Raw genomic sequence first — 22,598 nt, 5'->3', positions numbered from 1 at the left:
CATGTCATGGTTTATATAAATTGTTGCCAATCCGTCATCTAGGCATGAGTCACTGGATCCAAAGAAACATAACTCAGGACGCAATAAGCGTCCAGCATTGTCCTGAATCCCAACACATAATATTCTTACTGATTTACTGTTGGGAGGAAACCTTTAAAGGCATCGAGTAAAGAGGTTTCAACTAAAACACTTAAGCTATCTTTTCATGACCTTTTCTGGAGAGTGATTGGTATGATTAGCTTGCAAATGTATTGAACGTGCCTAATCAATTAATTATGTTAACACTATCATCGTAATAGCTTTATCTAGAACTGTACACAACATCCGTTCTGCTGCAAATGTGATAACGCCTATATTTTAAAATGGGACTTCGTAACATGGGATCTGTTTGTATTGCCCTGGGCCCACTTGCACAAAGCCATCTTAGCGCTAAGATTATCGTAAATCTATGTTAAAGTTTGGGAGGTACGATCATGTTAGCGCTAAGATCCTTTATGCAAGTGGGCCCTGGTGTCATACAGTTACGGCTGTCGTAACTCATATATTTTAACGTGAAATTCGTAGCTACGGTCTCTTTGGGAACATGGGCCCTTGGTCCAGTGCTACAAAGTAATTTTACGGATACAGTTGTCGTGGCTCTTATATTAACATGAACTTCGTAGCGCTAAGATCTCATTGTACTGCGACCCGTGAAGATCCGGATAGAATAGGTCTGAAGCAACCCATGCTTGCCGTAAAAAGCGGCTATGCTTGTCTAAGAGGCGAACGGGTGGTCAGGCTCGCTGACTTGGTTGAAGCATGTCATCGAATCCCAATTGCGTGGATCGATGCTCATGATATCAATCATTGAATTATCTGGTCCAGACTCAATTATTTACAGAGCGCCGTCATATAGACGGAATATTGCAGAGTGCGGCGTAAAACAAACAAACAAACAAACAAATCTTTGTACTGCCCTGTGTGTAGGGCTACGGCTGTCTTAACTCATCTACTTTAACGTGAACTTAAACGCTTCGATTTCTTTGTACTACCCGGCGACTTTGGCTTTCCTCCCATATCAATTTGACACGCAGTGACATAACTGAAATAAACGACATTCATACTCACCCACACACTCATACAAAACTAAACAAGCGGCTGGCTGATCAAATAGTAATCAATCTTTTTCAGATCTTAAATATTTCTGATTACCAAGCCCATATTAGTCCGAACATACATGCCATGGAATCACAAGACTTTTTTGAACGCATACTTATTAGGGTTACCTTTCTCCAGACTACTACTACTACTACTACTACTACTACTACTACTGCGACCACCACTACTACAAATTCTACTACTACCTGACCACCACCACTACTACTACTACAACTACGACCACCACTACTACAAATTCTACAACTACCGGACCACCACTCCTACTCCTACTACTACTACTGCGACCACCACTACTACAAATTCTACAACTACCGGACCACCACTCCTACTCCTACTACTACTACTGCGACCACCACTACTACAAATTCTACTACTACCGGGCCACCACTCCTACTCCTACTACTACTCCTACTACTACTACTGCGACCACCACTACTACAAATTCTACTACTACCGGGCCACCACCACTACTACTGCTACTACTACGACCGCCACTACTACACATTCTACTACTACCGGACCACCACTCCTACTCCTACTACTACTACTACTACTACTACTACTGCGACCACCACTACTACAAATTCTACTACTACCGGACCACCACTCCTACTCCTCCTCCTCCTACTACTACTACTACTACTGCGACCACCACTACTACAAATTCTACTACTACCGGACCACCACTCCTACTCCTACTACTACTACTACTACTACTACTGCGACCACCACTACTACAAATTCTACTACTACCGGACCACCACTCCTACTCCTCCTCCTACTACTACTACTACTACTGCGACCACCACTACTACAAATTCTACTACTACCGGACCACCACTCCTACTCCTACTCCTACTACTACTACTACTACTACTACTGCGACCACCACTACTACAAATTCTACTACTACCGGACCACCACCACTACTACTACTACTACTACTACTACTACGACCACCACTACTACAAATTCTACTACTACCGGACCACCACTCCTACTCCTCCTCCTACTACTACTACTACTACTGCGACCACCACTACTACAAATTCTACTACTACCGGACCACCACTCCTACTCCTACTACTACTACTACTACTACTACTACTGCGACCACCACTACTACAAATTCTACTACTACCGGACCACCACCACTACTATTACTACTACAAATTCTACTACTACCGAACCACCACCACTACTACTACTACTACTACTACTACTACTACTACTACTACTACTCATATTGCCCAAAATCCATAAACAAGGTGCATGCTCAACGTGCTGATATTTATTACCCCGGTCAATGGATCAGTGTGCACTCGATTTTCATTCTCATCTCCCCGGGGAGTATACGAAATGTACACGCATATTTGTACATTATTTATATTTGTATATTCCCCAGGGAGCTGAGAATGAAAATTGAGTGCACACTGAGTGCAAATTCAAACTGGTGCTTTGATCGGGGAAATCTTAATAATTTCATGTCCTTTGAACTTTCTGTGGAGCCCTTACTCTAGATAATTATCATTTTAAAAATAAATACACAACACATAATGATTATAGGCATTTTGAATCAAATCTTTAATTTGAGAATCTTGAAATAGAAATTAAGGTTTATTTTCGTAATTATCTAAAAGAAACAAGGATCATAATCTGATGACTCAGAACCATAGCTAGTCACACATTTAAATCCATCATGGTAACTTAACAAGAAACATCGCATGATTTTTGAAAAAAACAACACATTTCATGATGAAACCACTTTGATCATCAAAGTGGTTACCTCAGGATTTACTTAATGTTTTTGAATGCAGACAAAACACTCTCAAAAGCAAATGTGTCTCTTTAGTTTGACAAATAACTTACTGAATTTCTCATTCATCAAAAGTAATTTCCTCAATTTTGACAAATTTTGTAATTCCAAATTCAATCAGATGGGTTTTGGAATAAACCATCTCCTTAACTACAAGACATGTCGGAAATGGGTGCCTTGTCATAACGCTTTCCAGTTTAGAATTACATGGATTCCATCGCTTAATAACGGCAAAGGTTTTGTCAAAATTCTCAATCATAATTTGGATTGACGTGCATTTCAAACATTTGCGTTGTCACATGTTAATGACAAAAAAACCCGCGCTCCTTGCGCCGGAGTCATATAACACTTCGCCAAGTCGTGTTCTATACTACTCAATAAGGTTAAGGGCCACCCGATTATTTCATATTACTACAGTTAGTCTGTCGTGCTAGATACTCACACACAGGGCAGTACAAAGTGTGACGACAATCGTATCCTAAAATTGCTTTGTGGTACTGGGCTAATGGTTGAATGGACTATTCAACACGTAAACTAACATGGCAAACACACTTAGAGTAAATTAATACAGGTTCTGACCAAATCATCGCCTCCGTGGTCTAGTGGTAGAGCGTCCGCCCGGAGAGCGGAAGGTTCGGGGTTTTGATCCCCGGCCGCGTCATACCAAAAGACGTCAAAAGATGGAACTTGTTGTTACCCTGTCTGGTGCTCGGCATTAGGGGCTAAAACAAGGACTGGTCGGCTCGGAATCAGTATAGTGTGTCAGAGTGAGGTATTCATGTTGAACCGCGGCGTGGTATCTCATTGGGCTAGCACTATAAAATCGACATTAGTCCGGACTTGTACAAGCAGCCACACACACACACACATGCACGTACGCAAGCACGCTATATAATGAGTGAGCGAGTGAGTATGGTTTTACGCCGCTTTTAGCAATATTCCAGCAATATCACGGCGGGGAACACAAGAAATGGGTTCCACACATTGGCACGCTATATAAGTGCAATAATCTTGGACGCGACGTTAAACCCCATTTTACCTCACCTCACCCCACCTCAGACGAAATCGGGTTTCACAAGTGGTAAACGTCTGAGACCTGCATCACTGCGGGCGTTCCATCCACATTAGCTGACACACCGGATATAACTGGAATACTGTTAATAGCGGCGTTAAACCCACCTCACTCACTCACTTAATCAAAATCACTCTCTCTATTACAATTAAGAATTCGACATATACACCAATAACCAAACTGGGAGGATATTGTCATCTGCTCGCTTCGCCGTCTAGTGTACCGGGAACAAATGGCGGATTTCAAACATGTGTTTCGTCAAGTTATATTCTCTTCCTGAGGGGTGGGGTTTATGTCCCTACTAACTATATCAAGGTAGGGTTTTTCGCCATATGATATACTGCTACTGACAATTATTCTAACCCGTGTCCATATAATGTCCCTATTCTGTACCGCATAACGAACAATCTCCACATGGTAACGATTACACTGACGTGTGTCAGACATCTGAACATATTGATGGATAAAACAGCTGACACTAATGTAGTTTGGTTATTCAAGACAGACATTGTCACAGACTATTCCGATATACAGCCTTCCAGACAACTGCCCACAGGCAGAACAAGTTCTGATTAGTTTGTCCTTATCCAGACAGGTTCCAGTAATTTCATACATTCCTAACTCCAAAAAGCCCACACAAATGTATTGATGGTCCCCCGTTCCGTCCCGTCTCAAGGACATTCCACATTCCCCTTACAACTACTCCCAGACTGTTGTCGCCTGGTTCTCAAATATACTATTTTCCTACAAACAGTTCTAACAATGAGGCACGGTCTTTAATCAAATACAACATTCCTGACAACTTATCGTATAAATATAACCCTGACTATATTTTCTAATATTCATATGATTGTTTATACTAGTATACTACAGTCCAATAACTAATTTTTGGTGACGACATTTGACTCGATCTTGAACAAATATACACATTTCGTAACAACTACTCGCACGGAGTCAACCGTGAAATTCGGATCTCAGCACCGAGATGAACACATGTATAATACTTGTCTCACAACTAGTGACAACAAAGTTTGATATGAACCAAAATTTGGAATCTTTTAAAAACATTTATACTCACATGCAATGAATTGTTACTGGCTTATTCTCATACTGGTGCTGCCATCTCTCTACCATGTCCAGGAGCTCCAACAGAGCTATCTTGGAGCTGGGAACGTTCTGCCCCTCAGCCCACCTGTGGAAGTGGAATTGTCGGACAACTCGGGGGGAGTCAGACGGCTGCAACAAACACGGGGAGTTTTTTTACAAGAAACAATCTCTCTAGAACAATAACAATAATTAATCAAAACTACATATAAACAATGTCCGAATTACATCATATTTCTCGTGGTCGGTGTGTTCCGAATGAATCTCAATATTCATAAGGCTACGTCCCTCAACACCGAGTAAATTGTTAAGTAAGGAAGCTGCGATAATCGTAGCGCTTAAAAGCCGCTTATTGACAGCGTTCCTGGGGAAAAATATCTTATTCAAATTTCCGAGGTTCATTTCATTTCTCGTCGTTGGTGTGTTCCGAATGCTTGTTCCTCAAAGCAGAGTCTATGTTACTGTGTGGAACGTTCGAAAATCACGGCGCAAAATTACTTCGTGAAACGTGTTTTTCTAATTCAAACAATTATTAAATTTCATAATAAAAAAAACACACAAGTGGAGGCTAGTCGTCAATAATCATAAACCTTTCTATACAAATATACAAACCAATAATTGTTTGTTGGTAATAGTGTCACATTTGTGTTTTAACTATTTATTAAAAGTGGCTTACCAACAAAGTGAATCGCGCCATCCCTTTTTGCAGACGTCAACGTTGTAAGACTTACCATCTGTGTGTTGGTGATGGTGAAATCCCTGACAGTGACGGCAGGGTCAGACTTGATCTCGGCCGTCGTCTCCACGATGAAGGGTCCGTAGTTGTTACCGCAGGTGTCGAGAGTCCAGTACTGTTCGCACGTCTGGAAGACAGAGTAATATGTAGTACGAGGTCACTAAATGGATCTGGAGGTCAGGCTCTGTGATTGAAATGTCATCGTGACCCGGCGGCGTGGAAGCTTGCTCGTAATATCAATCACTGGATTTTATTGTGTCAGGAATAGATAAGGATACCTCGAAGACATTGCCTACTACAACTACAACTACAACTACAACTACTACTACTACTACTACTACGACCACCACTACTACAAAAATTCTACTACTACCGGACCACTACTACTACTACTACTACTACTACTACTACTACTACTACTACTACTACAGAAACCAATCATATTACATCAACAACATCCCGATCACTGGATTGTCTGGTCTAGGCGCCGTCATATAGCTGGAATAGTGCGGCGTTAAACAACAAACCAACCAACCAACATCAACACCATCCAACTACAGTGCGTGAGGAGTGAGCGAGTTCAGTTTAACGCACTCTGAACAGTATTCAGTAATAACACAACATGTCACCTTAGGAGGAAAATTGTAAGTGACGTAAGTTGTCATCGTTTACCGCATTTTTGAAACCTACGAGCACGTGGACGGTAAAACACCAAATAGAATAATCGAATCCAATCAAATTTGGGATTCTCACCGTCGATCAATATATCTTGGCAAACCTAAAGAAGCAATTCTGCAGAGGGAGATAGCGCCCTTCAGGTCAGTGCCCTCGCCTCCTACTACTGAGACAACTGACATTACTACAAAACAAAACCGCCTCCATGGTGTAGTGGATAGAGCGTCTGCCTGGAATGTCGGCGGTTCGGAGCTGAACGTCGTTAGTTCGATCCCCGGCCGCGTCATACCAAAAGACGTTAAAAAGATGGCACTTGTTGTTACCCTGCCTGGTGCTCGGCATTCAAGGGATAAAACAAGGACTCGTCGGCTCGGAGTCGAAAACTGAGTGTGGTATTCATGTTAAACCACGGCATGGTATCTCAATGGGCCAGCACTATAAAACCGACATTGTTACAAGCAGACATGCATACAAGTCGATATACTAGTGCAAAAATTTCTGACGCGAAGTTTACCCACCCACTACTACGAAAACAACGGCTTCTACAAGAACGACTACTGCCACAATTACCCTTCCAGTTATAACACTTCCCCTCTACTACAACAACTGCATATTCATGTGCAGTTGTCAAAGAATACACACGGACTCATTATTGAAGCTTGAAATGTTAATCAAGTGGACGAGACCAATTTATCAGTTTCTTAAAATCAACTCAGGCGAAACAGAAAGAGGATAGACGAAAAGTTTAATTGGATATTTTAGCGCTTATCGATTCATTTCAATTAACCACGATTTCTTTCACCAAGCCATGCTCAACGCGTGAAGGCCTGACAAGAAATATCAATAAACGGAAACTTGAAACGCAAAAAGCACATCTCATTTTTTTTATCCAATACCTTAATTCATTTAACAGCTGTTTGATATCAGGATAAATGTACTTGAACTAAATGCGTGTCTAACCCGAATATTGAAGTCCACATTATCAGCTAATGTGAAATGTTTGTCGATGGTCACGACGGCTCCTGTCTGGTCTGTAGAGATTGGTCTTAGTCACCATACTTAAAGAAACGCAAATTTACAATGCAAAGATCCCCGCAACAGGCTGAATCAGAGATAGTAAAAATCCAACTTTTAACAACTCCCATGATCGACAAAATAAACTGAAAAAGCCCTGACTCATCCCAAGCCAAAATTTCAAACAACTGTAGAGTAATTTGACCTCGTCTGACGTATTACAGAATGAAATGAGAGCGAAAAAGGCATGTTAATAAACTGCGTCCGATGATTGAAGCCAGTATAATTACATGAATATCTTAGTGTAATTAAAGCGGCGTGGTTGATAACCCCTTGCGGCGATGAGAGCCAGACAAACGAGCAGCAATACCCCTTGCAACCTTAGACTCATCTGTAAAATTCTGGTGTAAAACATTCAATATCAATGCCAACTCCCAGATTTTCTTCAAACATAACCTTTTCCACTTTCGAGATCGATCAAAATACCAGGCGATATTTCATACTTGCTGGGCTTTTTGTATTTGTTCTATGTCCGCATGTCGATGTTACGCTTAATTAATATCCCTGCACTTGCGCGCTTATAATCAATAAACACGGAGGTACATGACACCCTTGTCGGAGAGCCTACTCCAAATTGATATGTCTTGTTAGTGTGTGCAGTATGGCTGGCATATGTTATGAAACAGCGTGATTTTACACGATTTCTTGGTGTAAAAGAGCTGATAGATATGTTGGTTAAAGTTTCTCTCCATTTATTTGGGAAATGCTATTTTTAAATACATTTGAATAAACGTCAGCATAGGAAATGCATTACATCGATCTGAAATAAACACCGATTCGTTATGCGTAGCTTCTGTTAAGTGAATGTTGCTGAACGCCGATGTTAGCAATAGTTCAGGTACTTCATGGCTGCAATAAATAATAGAGTCTTGACATTGTGGTGTGAGTAGGAAGCATTGTTGTGAGGCGTTAGGAAACAAACACACTTTTTACGCAAATTCTGTGAGTGGCGGGTGCTACCGATAGAGCAGGTCACACTTACCCTTTTCGCGAACACCTAGCGTCATCACTGATTTTCAGTAATCCATTCATACAGTTTTCACCGCTATTTTCCCTTTTACGCTTAATGGAATCTGTAACGGCAGACAATTGAGACTGGTTATTCTCTGGCGTTGACGTTTTATATTTACGACCCGCACAGTCAGTGTTAAGTGACAAGCAAACGGCCAGATCACAGACTGTAATCACCAGATAATCATATGAATAGGCTGTTCCAAGCAATCTTCTGATACACTGAGTCATGTTTGATAAACTACTTTTATCAACACCACTGGGAGCTTATCCTGCCCAATGGTCGTGGCTTCATCTTCTCGAGGCAAGGGAGTTGTCTGACTTTAAAAGTCCAGTTTCCACCCTTGCCGAACTAGGTTGCAATTCCTGGGCTCGATCGTAATGCCACCAGTGGCTATTACGAGTTATGTCCCTTCTATGCCTCTCCTATGGACCAATCAGATTCCAGCTCACGCCTCACATGCATTTGCTTCAAACAAGACGGGTTTGCGCCCAGTCAAGACGATCTGATCGATAATCAAGATCAATATTGTGGTAAAACGGGTCTTACATTGCGAAGTGCATCAAATCACGTGAGCACCTTGTTTAAAAACATGAAACGATTTGGAAAACAGATGTTTACAACAAGTTAGCGGTGCACATTCTTTGCAAATCCTGCAAGCGACCGAAATCTGTATCACAGTTCGCGAATCGGATTTCGATTTCGTTGCGTGATTGTGATTGGACCATGCATAATCTTGTTAGTACAGCCAAATTGTAACTCGATGATACCAGCCCAGTTCGGCAAGGGATGAAACTCCATAATACCCACCTAGTTCGGCAAGGGTGGAAACTGGACGTCTATAGTCAGTTAACACCCTTGCCTCAGGAAGATGTCGTGGCTTATACATCCCGACATTGCGTTCATGAGGGGATATGTTTCTATAGGTCACATGGCAATCGGACAGCTGCATCAGAAAAAACAGTAATGAGAAACACTGGACTACAGCGCGAGTGACGCACCACACAATCTACATAGCCACTCTTTCAGCCAGGTCAACCTCAACGTTAGTCATTCCCAGTGACCTCCACAGAGTGTACCCGTCTTCCATTGTGACCACCCCGTTCTCATTCCACAATATTGGATTCTTGAGACATAATCCCCCGTCACATGCAAACACAATTTATTCATGGAGATGTTACTGTTTATGATTGACTTGGACTTTTTCGTTAAGAATTGAAATCACACCATTTTCACGTGTTCCTTATGAATAGGATTTCCTTTGAACTATGCTTCACCCTATCGCCCAAGCGGTACAAGGAATGGAACTCTCTATCGTTAAGGCCAATTGGCATGAATCTTTTTTTAAATGTTTGTTTACAAGAAAGAGATTATGTGAAGAAAATCAATTACCAACCGGGCGGAAATATTCGTTATGGAAATGAGCAATGACTGTTCAAACATTTTCCTGAATATGATTCATGGACAATAAAAAGTGAAATAATACATCGGTTTTCTTCCGAGAGAATTTATATTTTTTTTATTTTCAAAGTAATCAAAACTCTTTCGTCAAAGACGTAATTGGTGTCAGCACTTTGTTGGACTGTGTTTGCCATGAAATCTGATCCCTGTTTTCATAACATTCTCCGGCAAATGATCTTTTTTTCTATATTTGAAAGGCGAGAAGAATGAGTTTATTATATTGGACCTGTAGGGATAATTGAAATCCATTGTGCGTTTGAGTCAACGTATGTCCAGACAACCGTGAAATTAACTGTCAGAAAACTTCCTTTTTCGTTTTCTGACAATGGCGCCGAATCTGTTTGTTTAACGTTTTTTTTGTCTTGGATACAATTATCGTAGGTCTCACCGAAGTGGAAACAAATCTAAGACCAGCGGAGTAAAACCAAACTCACTCACTCACTCACTGAAGTGGTTTTTGAAATACATTGTACACGTACCTCATCCTTGTCATCAATCTCGTTCAACATGACGATGCAGAAGGAGTGATGGTCGTACACCAGCCTCCAGAAGTCGGCCACCGTGTTCGGGAGGGGCATCTGAGTGGTGATGAAGGCGTCCTTTTGACGGTAACCCTGGAAACAATTACATACACTTTTGTCATTTCTATCCGTAGTTTAATGACGATAAATTCACTCATATCAGTATTTGTATTGCAAAGTACTCATCACAAAATGTTTACAGAAAAATAGGGTGCCTTAAAGGGCATCTCCCAGCATCAGCCAAACGATTCCAGGGTGGCAACATTACAGGTCTAAAACCGTTTTGCAGAGGTAATTGTTTATTTGGGGTTCGAACCCATGACCAGTGTGTATAGCGAGGGGGATATGTACCGAACCAATACATGTATATTCATTTGGTTGAAAATCTATTCAAGGTAGCTTTGTTTTATTGTTGTTTTACATTGCAGTCACTAAAATACCAGCTAGACCAGCTATATCGGAGTGGTTTCTTGGTAATCGAGTCTGGACCAGTGATTGATATTATGAGCAACGAACGTACCATGCTGTACGGGTATGTGGCATCAATCAACAGGGTCACATGGCCTGACCACCTGATCCAATTAGTCGCTTCTAGCCACAGGCATTGTCATTAGGCACCAATTGCGACCCGGTATCTCTCACGAGGGTGTGGTGGTAAAATACAATAGCACCCAATACCCCCTTAACATCATCGGAACGAGTTGGTAGAGATGGGATGTTGTGAGGGTGGGGATGGGGTGGTAGAGATGGGGTGTTGTGAGGGTGGGGGTGGGGTGGTAGAGATGGGTTGTTGTGAGGGTGAGGGTGGGGTGGTAGAGATGGGTTGTTGTGAGGGTGGGGATGAGGTTGTTGAGATGGGTTGTTGTGAGGGTGGGGATGAGATGGTTGAGATGGGTTGTTGTGAGGGTGGGGATGAGGTTGTTGAGATGGGTTGTTGTGAGGGTGGGGATGAGGTTGTTGAGATGGGTTGTTGTGAGGGTGGGGGTGAGGTTGTTGAGATGGGTTGTTGTGAGGGTGAGGGTGGGGTGGTAGAGATGGGTTGTTGTGAGGGTGGGGATGAGGTTGTTGAGATGGGTTGTTGTGAGGGTGGGGATGAGGTTGTTGAGATGGGTTGTTGTGAGGGTGGGGATGAGGTTGTTGAGATGGGTTGTTGTGAGGGTGGGGGTGAGGTTGTTGAGATGGGTTGTTGTGAGGGTGAGGGTGGGGTGGTAGAGATGGGTTGTTGTGAGGGTGGGGATGAGGTTGTTGAGATGGGTTGTTGTGAGGGTGGGGATGAGGTTGTTGAGATGGGTTGTTGTGAGGGTGGGGATGAGGTTGTTGAGATTGGTTGTTGTGAGGGTGGGGGTGAGGTTGTTGAGATGGGTTGTTGTGAGGGTGGGGATGAGGTGGTAGAGATGGGTTGTTGTGAGGGTGGGGATGAGGTGGTAGAGATGGGGTGTTGTGAGGGTGGGGATGAGGGGGTAGAGATGGGTTGTTGTGAGGGTGGGGATGAGGTGGTACAGATGGGTTGTTGTGAGGGTGGGGATGAGGGGGTAGAGATGGGTTGTTGTGAGGGTGGGGGTGGGTGGTAGAGATGGGTTGTTGTGAGGGTGGGGATGAGGTGGTACAGATTGGTTGTTGTGAGGGTGGGGATGAGGTGGTAGAGATGGGTTGTTGTGAGGGTGGGGGTGGGTGGTAGAGATGGGTTGTTGTGAGGGTGGGGATGAGGTGGTACAGATGGGTTGTTGTGAGGGTGGGGATGAGGTGGTAGAGATGGGTTGTTGTGAGGGTGGGGATGAGGTTGTTGAGATGGGTTGTTGTGAGGGTGGGGATGAGGTGGTACAGATGGGTTGTTGTGAGGGTGGGGATGAGGTGGTAGAGATGGGTTGTTGTGAGGGTGGGGATGAGGTGGTACAGATGGGGTGTTGTGAGGGTGGGGATGAGGTGGTAGAGATGGGTTGTTGTGAGGGTGGGGGTGAAGTTGGATTAGTTATAATTGTACTCACGTTGATGTAGACAGCGTTGATGTAATCGTTGCTGCCATCACACGGAGTCATTAAGTAAGGTCGACACCGATTGGCTGAAACGGAATATGCATCTCGATAATGCTCAAATCAAATGTACTCTCAAAATGGCAAAAACAAAAGGACATGGGCACAATCTAAGATTAATGTGAATATGCTATTGGGATCGATGACATGAATCAACCAAGTCAGCGAGCCTGACCACCCGATCCCGACAAGCATAGTCGCCTTTTACGGCAAGCATGGGTTGCTGAAAACCTATTCTACCCCGGATCTTCACGGTTCACGGGTCGGATCATTGCGTACATTCACCACAAATGATCATAATAATTACCTGGCGTTATGTTTTTACACCTGTTTTTGAATATATTCTCAGGGCGCAGCGCTGTTGTCGTTTCATCACGTTCTATCGTCGTCGACAGAAGTTTCAAAATCTGAAAAGAGACATTAAGTTACAATGACCTTTCTATGAGTTTAAATTAAAATCGATAAATTTCTTGTCATTTTCACTCAATTTTGTCGACATTACTCTTTATTCACAACCTAATGGACAGGCCTGATTTGTATTCCACGTATACTTTACGTATAAAAGGACCACTACTAAAAAAACTTGACGTATAAAAGGACGACTACTAAAAAAACTTGACGTATAAAAGGGCGACTACTCAAAAAACTTGACGTATAAAAGGACGACTACTAAAAAACTTGACGTATAAAAGGACTACTAAAAAAACTTGACGTATAAAAAAGGACGACTACTAAACAAATTTGACGTATAAAAGGACGACTTCTAAAAAACCTTGACTTATAAAAGGACGACTACTAAAAAAACTTGACGTATAAAAGGACGACTACTAAAAACACTTTACGTATAAAAGGACGACTACTTATCGATCTCTGACAATACAAGATAGTTAATCGCTTTCTGTGATGTAGACGCTGCAATTCAGAAACCATTGCCACACGCTACAATGTGATGGACTACACCTATGCATTATACAATCCAAACGCTTCCTGTGACAAATCAGCCAAGAATTTGCAGCAACAAATTAAACCGAATCCTGAATCTTTGACAATGACAAACAGCTGGATTTTGTCAATAGAACTGGGGTAAAAAAAAGCCTCTCTGCAAATTGCTATTGTAGAATGGGCTCACTGAGCACATAGGATATTGGAAACTCCTCGAAAAAAGGACTTTCGAGTGCTATTACAGGCAGATGTGCCGTACTCGTTCCGACATCTTGGCGACTGAAGAATCTTTTTCCTCGTTTCGACTTATGTTCAAGAATTGTGTATCTTGTCTCCGTGCAGAATCCAAAGTGGTGGTTAATAGATAGTGCAGCAGATTGTACGTATACAAAAAAACGAAGAATCATTTGAAGTCTAATCTAACTGTCCCTTGAGCACGCCAGAAACCTATGATGTGGGTTCGAATCCCGGTTCTCTCCGAATATATTCTAGGTTTGTCAGCACCATACCCGTGCTCGTGGGTTTCACCGAAGTGGTAAACGTCTAAGACCTGCATCACTTCTGGCTTTCCTCCCACATTAAGCTGACACGCCGCGATATAACTGGAATACTGTTAAAAGCGGCGTTAAACCCAACTAACTCACTCATCCACGTTGAAACGGAACAAATGGCCACTGACTCCCTATATTACACATTGGAAGGGAAAAAAATGTCTGTCAATGTCTTCATTAAAAAAATGCCGCACAAAAAAACGCCGAGACCTGCCTTAAAGTGACATATTACCCTGTCTGGCGCTCGGTATTAAGGGGCTAAAACAAGGACTGGTCGGCTCGGAGCCAGTATACTGTGTCTGAGTGGGGTATTCATGTTCAACTGCGGCGTGGTATCTCAGTGTGCTAGCACTATAAATCGGCACACACACGCACATACACGTGCATGCACGTCGCTATATAAGTGCAATAATCTTGGACGCGACGTTAAACCCCATTTCACCTCACCTTAACAAGACAGATGACCGTATGTCTGCCTATCAACACATCCATAAGAGAGACTGCATTGAAACTAACACGTCCTTCATATGTGAGCACTATATTCACATGAACACGGTTTCATCTTAAACAGGCATTGATTAGGCTCGCTACTCCTAAAACATTTCTAAATCCTGCCTCTGTCCAATTTTGTGAAACATATTTCCCCTGAGGTTACGAAGATGACACTTAGTGACTGGTTTCATGAACAGCTTTCGGTATTCATTTGCGCCCTGATTTCATACCTTAGGCATTTATTGTCTGTGAAGTAGACATAAGACGGAACCTGGTATAAGTATATTTGGCTTTGCAGACAAATGTTCCAAAATGACAGTGACTTCTAGTACCAGTATATAAGTGATCACGGTCCTTCAAGGCCACCGTCTTCACTTTATGCAAGACCGCCTCCGTGGTCTAATGGTAGAGCGTCCGCCCGGAGAGCGGAATGTCCGGGGTTCGATCCCCAGCCGCGTCATACCAAAAGACGTTAAAAGATGGTACTTGTTGTTACCCTGTCTGGCGCTTGGCATTAAGGGGCTAAAACAAGGACTGGTCGGCTCGGAGTCAGTATACTGTGTCTGAGTGGGGTATTCATGTTAAACTGCGGCATGGTATCTCAGTGTGCTAGCACTATAAATCGGCATCAGTCCGGACTAGTACAAGCAGCCACACACACACACACACACACACACACACACACACACACGTGCATGCACGTTGCTATATAAGTGCAATAATCTAGGACGCGACGTTAAACCCCATTTCACATCACATCACCTCACCTCACTTTAAGCATGTACTTTAAGAACAAACCAAACTATATGATATATAAAGTAAGACAATCTTTTCGTTAGATGCATCAAAAACGTAAATCAATCATGCATCGTGTTGACAGGGCAATGCGACCCCTATGGAAGGTTGTACTCCTTTGGATGTTCATCTTTCTCTTTGATAAAAAAACGTATTGTAAACACACTCAGTGCACTTTTAATGTAATAATTGTAACTGAATTTCAAGTTGAAATGAAGAGCTTAAGAAATATTAAGTCGATTATAATTTTATCCTCGATAGCTTTGTTGAAGCCATATCTAGCTTATTAAACCCCGAGCGACGGATTGCCTTCCTTTTTACACACTGTCACAAGGAAAAAAGTTAAACCTGTCATCATTATTTTGATGGTATTAAGTCTTCAAAATCACTCACATCGGTTATTAAATCTGCTTAACTTATATTTGATACAATAGTGCAATGCATTAAGGCTTCGGTGAGTGGGTGCATGTTGTTTAAAGGCGCACTCATCAATATTCAAGCTTTAACTGTCGTTGTGAAAAACACGAGTTACCTCCCTTCGTTTTGTCAGAATACATATTTCTTACTTAAAATATGTGCAACAAAATGGGGCGATATGCATTAATGACTAATGATAGGTAATTATTCTGTGAATGGAGGTTCTGTGAAATATGTATGTGTAGATAATCGAATCTAGACGCGGCAAACCAGTGACTGAAAGTATGAGTGACATGGGAATGATGACATGTAGTCGACCCACTTAGCCTGCCGATCTATCTCCAATTGATGCAAAGCCCACTGGATGTCAGTCGTCTCAACTCAAACTTGTGTTGGTGGCTACGTTGAAGTTTGGGTTGAGCCGGAAGCAGGTTGTCGTAGAGGCTAGAGGTTTAGGTTTGTGAGATGTGGTTGGAGATGTGTAAGAATGTGTACGTAGGTGCAGGCGTTGTGGTGTGGTGTTTTTATACAGTAAACACAGGTGCAGCAACTTGCCTCAAACTGTTCCTCAATCTTCGTTTTGCCTATCTCCGAGTCGAACTGACACATGTCCGAATAGCTGTCGACGTAGTTGTGGCTGGTGACGGTGGTGTCGCCGCAGATAAGTGCCTCCAGCAAACAGTCGTACACGAAGATGTACTGTTCCTGGAAAAGCAAAGGTTGATGCTAAATGAATGTCAAAACTATATGTTGTAACCAAACTGAAGGTCCAGCTGGTGTCCTCAGAGTGTGTGACTGAGTTACCTTTAAACGTTTTATAAAATTAGATTACGAATATGTAAAATAGCGGCGTGTTAGCTTAATGTGGGGAAAAAACCCAATAGATGACACAGTTCGTAAACGTTATTACGTCAACGACATCATGCAGACAGGGGATCAAAATCAGCGTGATTACTCAATTCGAACGCATGACCAGCTCATCTTGGCACGACTAAGGGACGCAACAATGTACAGCGCGTTGCGACGCCTTATGTAAATGGGTCACCATAAGAAAGTAAAAATAATACATCCATAATGTTATTACAATTGGAATGAATAAAATGTAATGCTTCCTTGGTTAATATTAAGTAAACATAATACTTATATACTTAAGGCTGACAAGTATGTTTTTCCAACCACCATAAATTATTCATATAAGTCAAATATCAACGGTAACTATTAATTCCTTAAAACTGTTATAGTGTAGTTGACCCTGTCCGACGTCCAAGAGGATCAGTATGATCGCCAACTGTTTCAAGAATAAGTACAATTCTGTAAATGATGAGGGCGGTCGGGTAGCCTAGTGGTTAAAGCGTTCGCTCGTCACGCCGAAAATCAGGGTTCGATTCCCGACATGGGTACATTGTGTGAAGCTCATTTCTGGTGTCCCCCCGCCGTGATATTGCTGGAATATTGCTAAAAGCGGCGTATACCATACTCACTCACCTACTGTAAATGAAGAACACAGAAATATCGCAAACTGTTTTTTCCGGAACGCAAGACAGGGCCACATGAGACATCTAGACACAGCATGGCTTATCAAAGTTCTCAAACTTTCTTCCAAAGGAGAGAAAATTAAATTAGCATCGGAAGAAGTCCGAATCGTCAAAGCAATGAAATCTCTTCTCACACTAACAGTATCTCCTTTAAATTAGGATAATATCAATCATTGCAGGCTAACGTATATATTTTTGCGACTCCTCCGAAGACATAATCGTTGCTCCGGCCAAATGAAAGTGATGTTTTGACTGCGCCGTTGTCAACGCTCGGATCAGATGCCAAGAAGTAATTGAATTGTGTCTGAAAAGGTTCATGACTCAAGAAATCAATTCGTGCTTGTCTCTTGGACAATAACATTCATTATAGATTGCGATATAAGTCAAAGATTTTACAAGATTGGACAATTCCGCAAAAAGGTCATCGGAGACTATTTTTGATGGAACCATTCTCCGGAATGAGACCCTCGGGAACGGGTATTATTTACGCTCGGAACGCCTTGGTATTTTGTTCTGGCGCTATGCTCATGGCGCTGTAAGCCTAAATCGATGTCTGTCATTTCTGGAAATGAAAGCTCAAGTTTCTTTATATTTTCCACTGACGCCTACTTTAGCTTATTATCGATATAACTGATGAACATTTTAAGAATAAAGGTTGCCAGGGAGAAATAAGGGGTTGATGAAGTTATAAAATAGCATTGGTTCCCTGTAGAATGTCTCGCAAATAAACAATCTAATAACAATCAAATCTTTGCACTCGCTACCGCTGAACAAAGATCTTAGGACATCCCATTTCATGATCACGTCACAACGACCTTCGCGAACTTTGACCAATCTATGAAATGACTAACAAGTTGTCGACATTAACCAAGGTGTCTCCAGGTTTATGGTATTAGTTTCAAACTGACGACTACGCTTTGGAAACATTTTGACAAAGTTTCTCGATTAGAAAAAAACTGATTAAAACAAAATGTTGGATTGTCGAACAGATGACAGAGATTGTACAGCAGTACTTCCCGTGGGCTGTCGAGGTCTTTTCCGTGTCAGTGTTTGTCCCATGCATTGAAGCGAGAGACAGACGAAGATTTTGACGGAATCAGCCGTAAAACCCGTAACTGTCGTTCGGAATACCCCGTGTAAACCTTTTCGAGGTTGAATGATTAGAAAAAACACATTCCGACTGTCACTTTCCCGATCTGGAAAGAGACGTTGTGATTGGTCGGATGAAAGGTCATTCCGACGTGACCCGTAATGAGATGTCCTCAGATCTTTGAATAGCGGTAGCGAGAACCAAGATCTGGTTTATTGAGATTGGCAAATATATTAGATCACTTGACATTACCAAGTTAATGGTGGCATTTATCTGTAGGAGTATCCATATAGAGTTACAAATGTTCGTAATGTGACACGATGAAAAGGTGGCCCAGTGGCCTAATGCGCCAATGTTGGTCAATTATTCATGCCAAATCCGCTAATCGTGTGTTCGAATCTTTGATTCAGTCTGATAATGATACTGGGTCTGTCAGCACCATATCCGATCTCATGGGCGGTAAACATCGTTGAGCAAAACTTGAAGAGCCTTCAACTCACCCAAGTCATAGGACATGTCCCGGAATACAGAGCGCATATAACCACCAACAGAATCATCAGGATAGGACATATCCCGGAATACAGAGCGCATATAACCACCAACAGAATCATCAGGATAGGACATGTCCCGGAATACAGAGCGCATATAACCACCAACAGAATCATCAGGATAGGACATATCCCGGAATACAGAGCGCATATAACCACCAACAGAATCATCAGGATAGGACATATCCCGGAATACAGAGCGCATATAACCACCAACAGAATCATCAGGATAGGACATATCCCGGAATACAGAGCGCATATAACCACCAACAGAATCATCAGGATAGGACATGTCCCGGAATACAGAGCGCATATAACCACCAACAGAATCATCAGGATAGGACATATCCTCCTGATCTGGTGCAAATCGGAAACAGAGTTCGGCTACTTATATCCCACTGTTGGTTCATTGCAATTGAATACCTTCAGTTCAGCGAAGAAAAAGATAATTCTGGTCAGTATTTTCCAGTATCACCAAATCATCAAAAGGCACCACTTCATCACTAGGCCGCTCTGGATAGCAAGTTTCATCAAGATATATTCAGCGGTTAAGAAGTTCTGCTCGTGAAACGAGCACTACCCTCATTTTCAGTGAAGTCAAACTTGTGTTCATGAAAACATAAAAAATAAATATCCCAAATCATCTAGACTGTTTTGGAAAGCAAGCTCCAACAAGAAATATTCAACGGTTTAGGAGTATATCTCTCCGTTTTTCCTACCAGGATGATGAAAAGAACAATAGAATCAGTTGGAACTTTCAAACTCACGCAGTCTATAATGTCACATCGACTGAACTTTTTAACAGTGTTTACTGTTGCAAAAAATGTCTTTCTTTCGTGCAGGCACTTGTTTAATGAGAGTTACATATTCATCAACGAACCAAACCCTTTAACAATTAATGCTAAGCCCCTTACGCAAACGTGACATTCTTCGACTGATTTCTTTCGCATGACAGATCTTTACAAATGTAAAATAAAATACAAAGCACATTTTCAAGCGTAAGTAAGAGTTTCGAAAAGCAACAGCAATTTGAAAGTTCCATCTGAATGGCCGAACATCTAAATACATGACGCACGGTTACAAAACAACCAAAGGTCGACGTAAGATCATGGTTCATTGGAAATATCAGTCTTATAGCTACGAAATGACACGACATAACAGGTTTACTCCAGTAATATGAAAGAATCGGGTGGTCCTTAACTGTTTTTCTGTAGTAGTGTACATATCAAAGCCATCTCCATCAATTTCAGAGTAGAAGTCTACAGAGCCAAATATGTATTTTGAGAGAATTCAAGAGCACGACCAAAGAAGGTAAAATTAAATTATTGCAAAAATGGAACATGTGTGTGGAATACCTCAACTAAAGAATTAACAAATATCATTACATTTTGTTAAAAAATGGCCTTGTAATGGACAAATATAGATTATCTTAACATGGCTGCTGTTGTGGCCATATTGAAAATCAGATTCAAGCCTATTGTGGGTGATTGAGTATGGTTTTACGCCGTTTTTAGCAATCTTCCAGCAATATCACGGCGAGGGACACCAGAAATTGGCTTCACACATTGTACCCATGTCGGGATTCGAACCCGGGTCTTCAGCGTGACGATATGCGATTCCAGCTTCATTGGTCCATTGGCTTCTGAGGCGATGGTGTTGACAGTGGAAAGAAATGCATTTCGAGAGAATTTAGGAGCATGGCGAAAGTGCGAAGGGTTATGTTGCTGTGCTTAGAGTAGACATCGGGGACTGGAAAATGTTCTGTTGTAAATTGACACGATGTTTTAAGAAACCTTAAAGTTCTACAAATTGCAAAGCCATATTCTACACAAATTAAGTGAATTTATTTGTTTCTTCAAATCCTTTACATTAGATCCTACAAAAATGATTGTTAGTTGTGTGTTTTTCTCGATGTACGGGAGAATATAACGATTTCAGAACTTGACAACGTGTATTGTTTTCAAAGGCTGGAATAGTTAGATACTTTCTTGGCAGAAGTTATCTCGCAAACTAAAGTGTACAAACAATAAGGTGTTGTTGACTGAGCTGTTGTTTAGATTGTTTGTCTGTAAGCGCCATTGGATATTTTATCTGTTTTTCGTTTAGCGCCGCATTCTTCTACCAATATTAATAGCCTGTAAGCAGTCGAGTCTAGACCAGACAATTCAGTGATTGATATTATGTCCAACGACTTTCGCCGTCGGGGCTTTGGTACTTGACAAGTAATCAACCAAGTCAACCAGCTTGACCACGCGATCCATGAAGTCGTTGTAGATGTAGTCTAACCCGGCATGCCCACGGGGAAGTGGCATTAGCAGAGTTGGTACTCAAGTATAGTGAACCCCTGTCAACGCCCCAACTCACATTGCCCAGATTAGTGAGTGAGTGAGTTGGGTTTAACGCCGCTTTTAACAGTATTCCAGTTATATCGCGGCGTGTCAGCTTAATGTGTGAGGAAAAGCCCGAAGTGATGTAGGTCTCAGACGTTTACCACTTCGATGAGACCCACGAGCACGGGTATGGTGCTGACAAACCTAGAAATGTAATCGGGGCGAACCGGGATTCGAACCCACAATCATAGGTTTCTGGGTTGCCCAAGGGACGCAACTCTGCACAGCGAATCGCGGCGCCTTAGACGACAGGGCGACCCGCGCCCCCCTTGCCCAGATTAACACATTTCCGGATAAACAAAGCAAATAAACGGAGGACTGTGATGAATAGATTCAGACGTTCCAACTAACAGTGGCTTAAACGTCTGTGGAATTAGTGTCTATTCATCAATACAAATCGTCACCAAACACGCCAGGATGAGGGAATTTCCCCAAAGTAAATAAAAAATTGGACTGCAACATGCACTACTATTGAGCTGATATTGGACTACGACTGAGCTGATATTGGACTACTACTGAGCTGATATTGGACTGCAACATGCACTACTATTGAGCTGATATTGGCCTACTGTTGAGCTGATACTGGACTACTACTGAGCTGATATTGGACTACTATTGAGCTGATATTGGACTACTACTGAGCTGATAATGGACTACTACTGAGCTGATATTGGACTGCAACATGCACTACTATTGAGCTGATATTGGCCTACTGTTGAGCTGATATTGGACTACTACGGAGCTGATAATGGACTACTACTGAGCTGATATTGGACTGCAACATGCATTACTATTGAGCTGATATTGGCCTACTACTGAGCTGATATTGGCCTACTACTGAGCTGATATTGGACTACTACTGAGCTGATATTGGACTACTACTGAGCTGATATTGCACTACTACTGAGCTGATATTGGACTACTACTGAGCTGATATTGGACTACGGCTGTGATATATACAAACGGACATTCAACTGATATTAGACTGACACAAACACATTAAGAGTCGTTTCATCGTGTATTTATGATATGGTCATATCATGTAATTCTGAAACGGTTTAAGTTGCAATATATATGCAGGGCCAGTGATAGAGGACATGGCTATCTTGCATGATATGGTTATTAGAGATAACAGGTTACTTGAAGACTGACATTCTTGAAACCAACAACAATTTGTAA

At 42.0% G+C, this 22,598-nt stretch overlaps 1 protein-coding gene across 7 annotated transcripts in view; it reads right to left on the bottom strand.

Annotated features, from left to right (window-relative positions):
• The window catches only part of LOC139479924 (receptor-type tyrosine-protein phosphatase mu-like), a 195,115-nt gene that overhangs the window by 5,375 nt on the left and 167,142 nt on the right, over positions 1-22,598 (bottom strand). For all 7 annotated transcript variants that reach the window (XM_071262856.1, XM_071262850.1, XM_071262853.1 and 4 more), the window contains 6 exons: positions 16,412-16,561; positions 12,967-13,066; positions 12,615-12,688; positions 10,588-10,722; positions 5,882-6,013; positions 5,125-5,282 (listed from right to left, as the gene is read on the bottom strand). In XM_071262856.1, coding sequence (XP_071118957.1) covers positions 5,125-5,282; positions 5,882-6,013; positions 10,588-10,722; positions 12,615-12,688; positions 12,967-13,066; positions 16,412-16,561 — 749 coding nt within the window. The remainder of the gene's footprint in view (positions 1-5,124; positions 5,283-5,881; positions 6,014-10,587; positions 10,723-12,614; positions 12,689-12,966; positions 13,067-16,411; positions 16,562-22,598) is intronic.

Source organism: Haliotis cracherodii, unplaced genomic scaffold (assembly GCF_022045235.1).
Source record: "Haliotis cracherodii isolate W230 unplaced genomic scaffold, xgHalCrac1.p SCAF_4, whole genome shotgun sequence".
NCBI lineage: Eukaryota > Metazoa > Mollusca > Gastropoda > Lepetellida > Haliotidae > Haliotis > Haliotis cracherodii.
The sequence above is the reverse complement of the archived record's forward strand: the minus strand, read 5'-3'. Positions and strand labels throughout refer to the sequence as shown.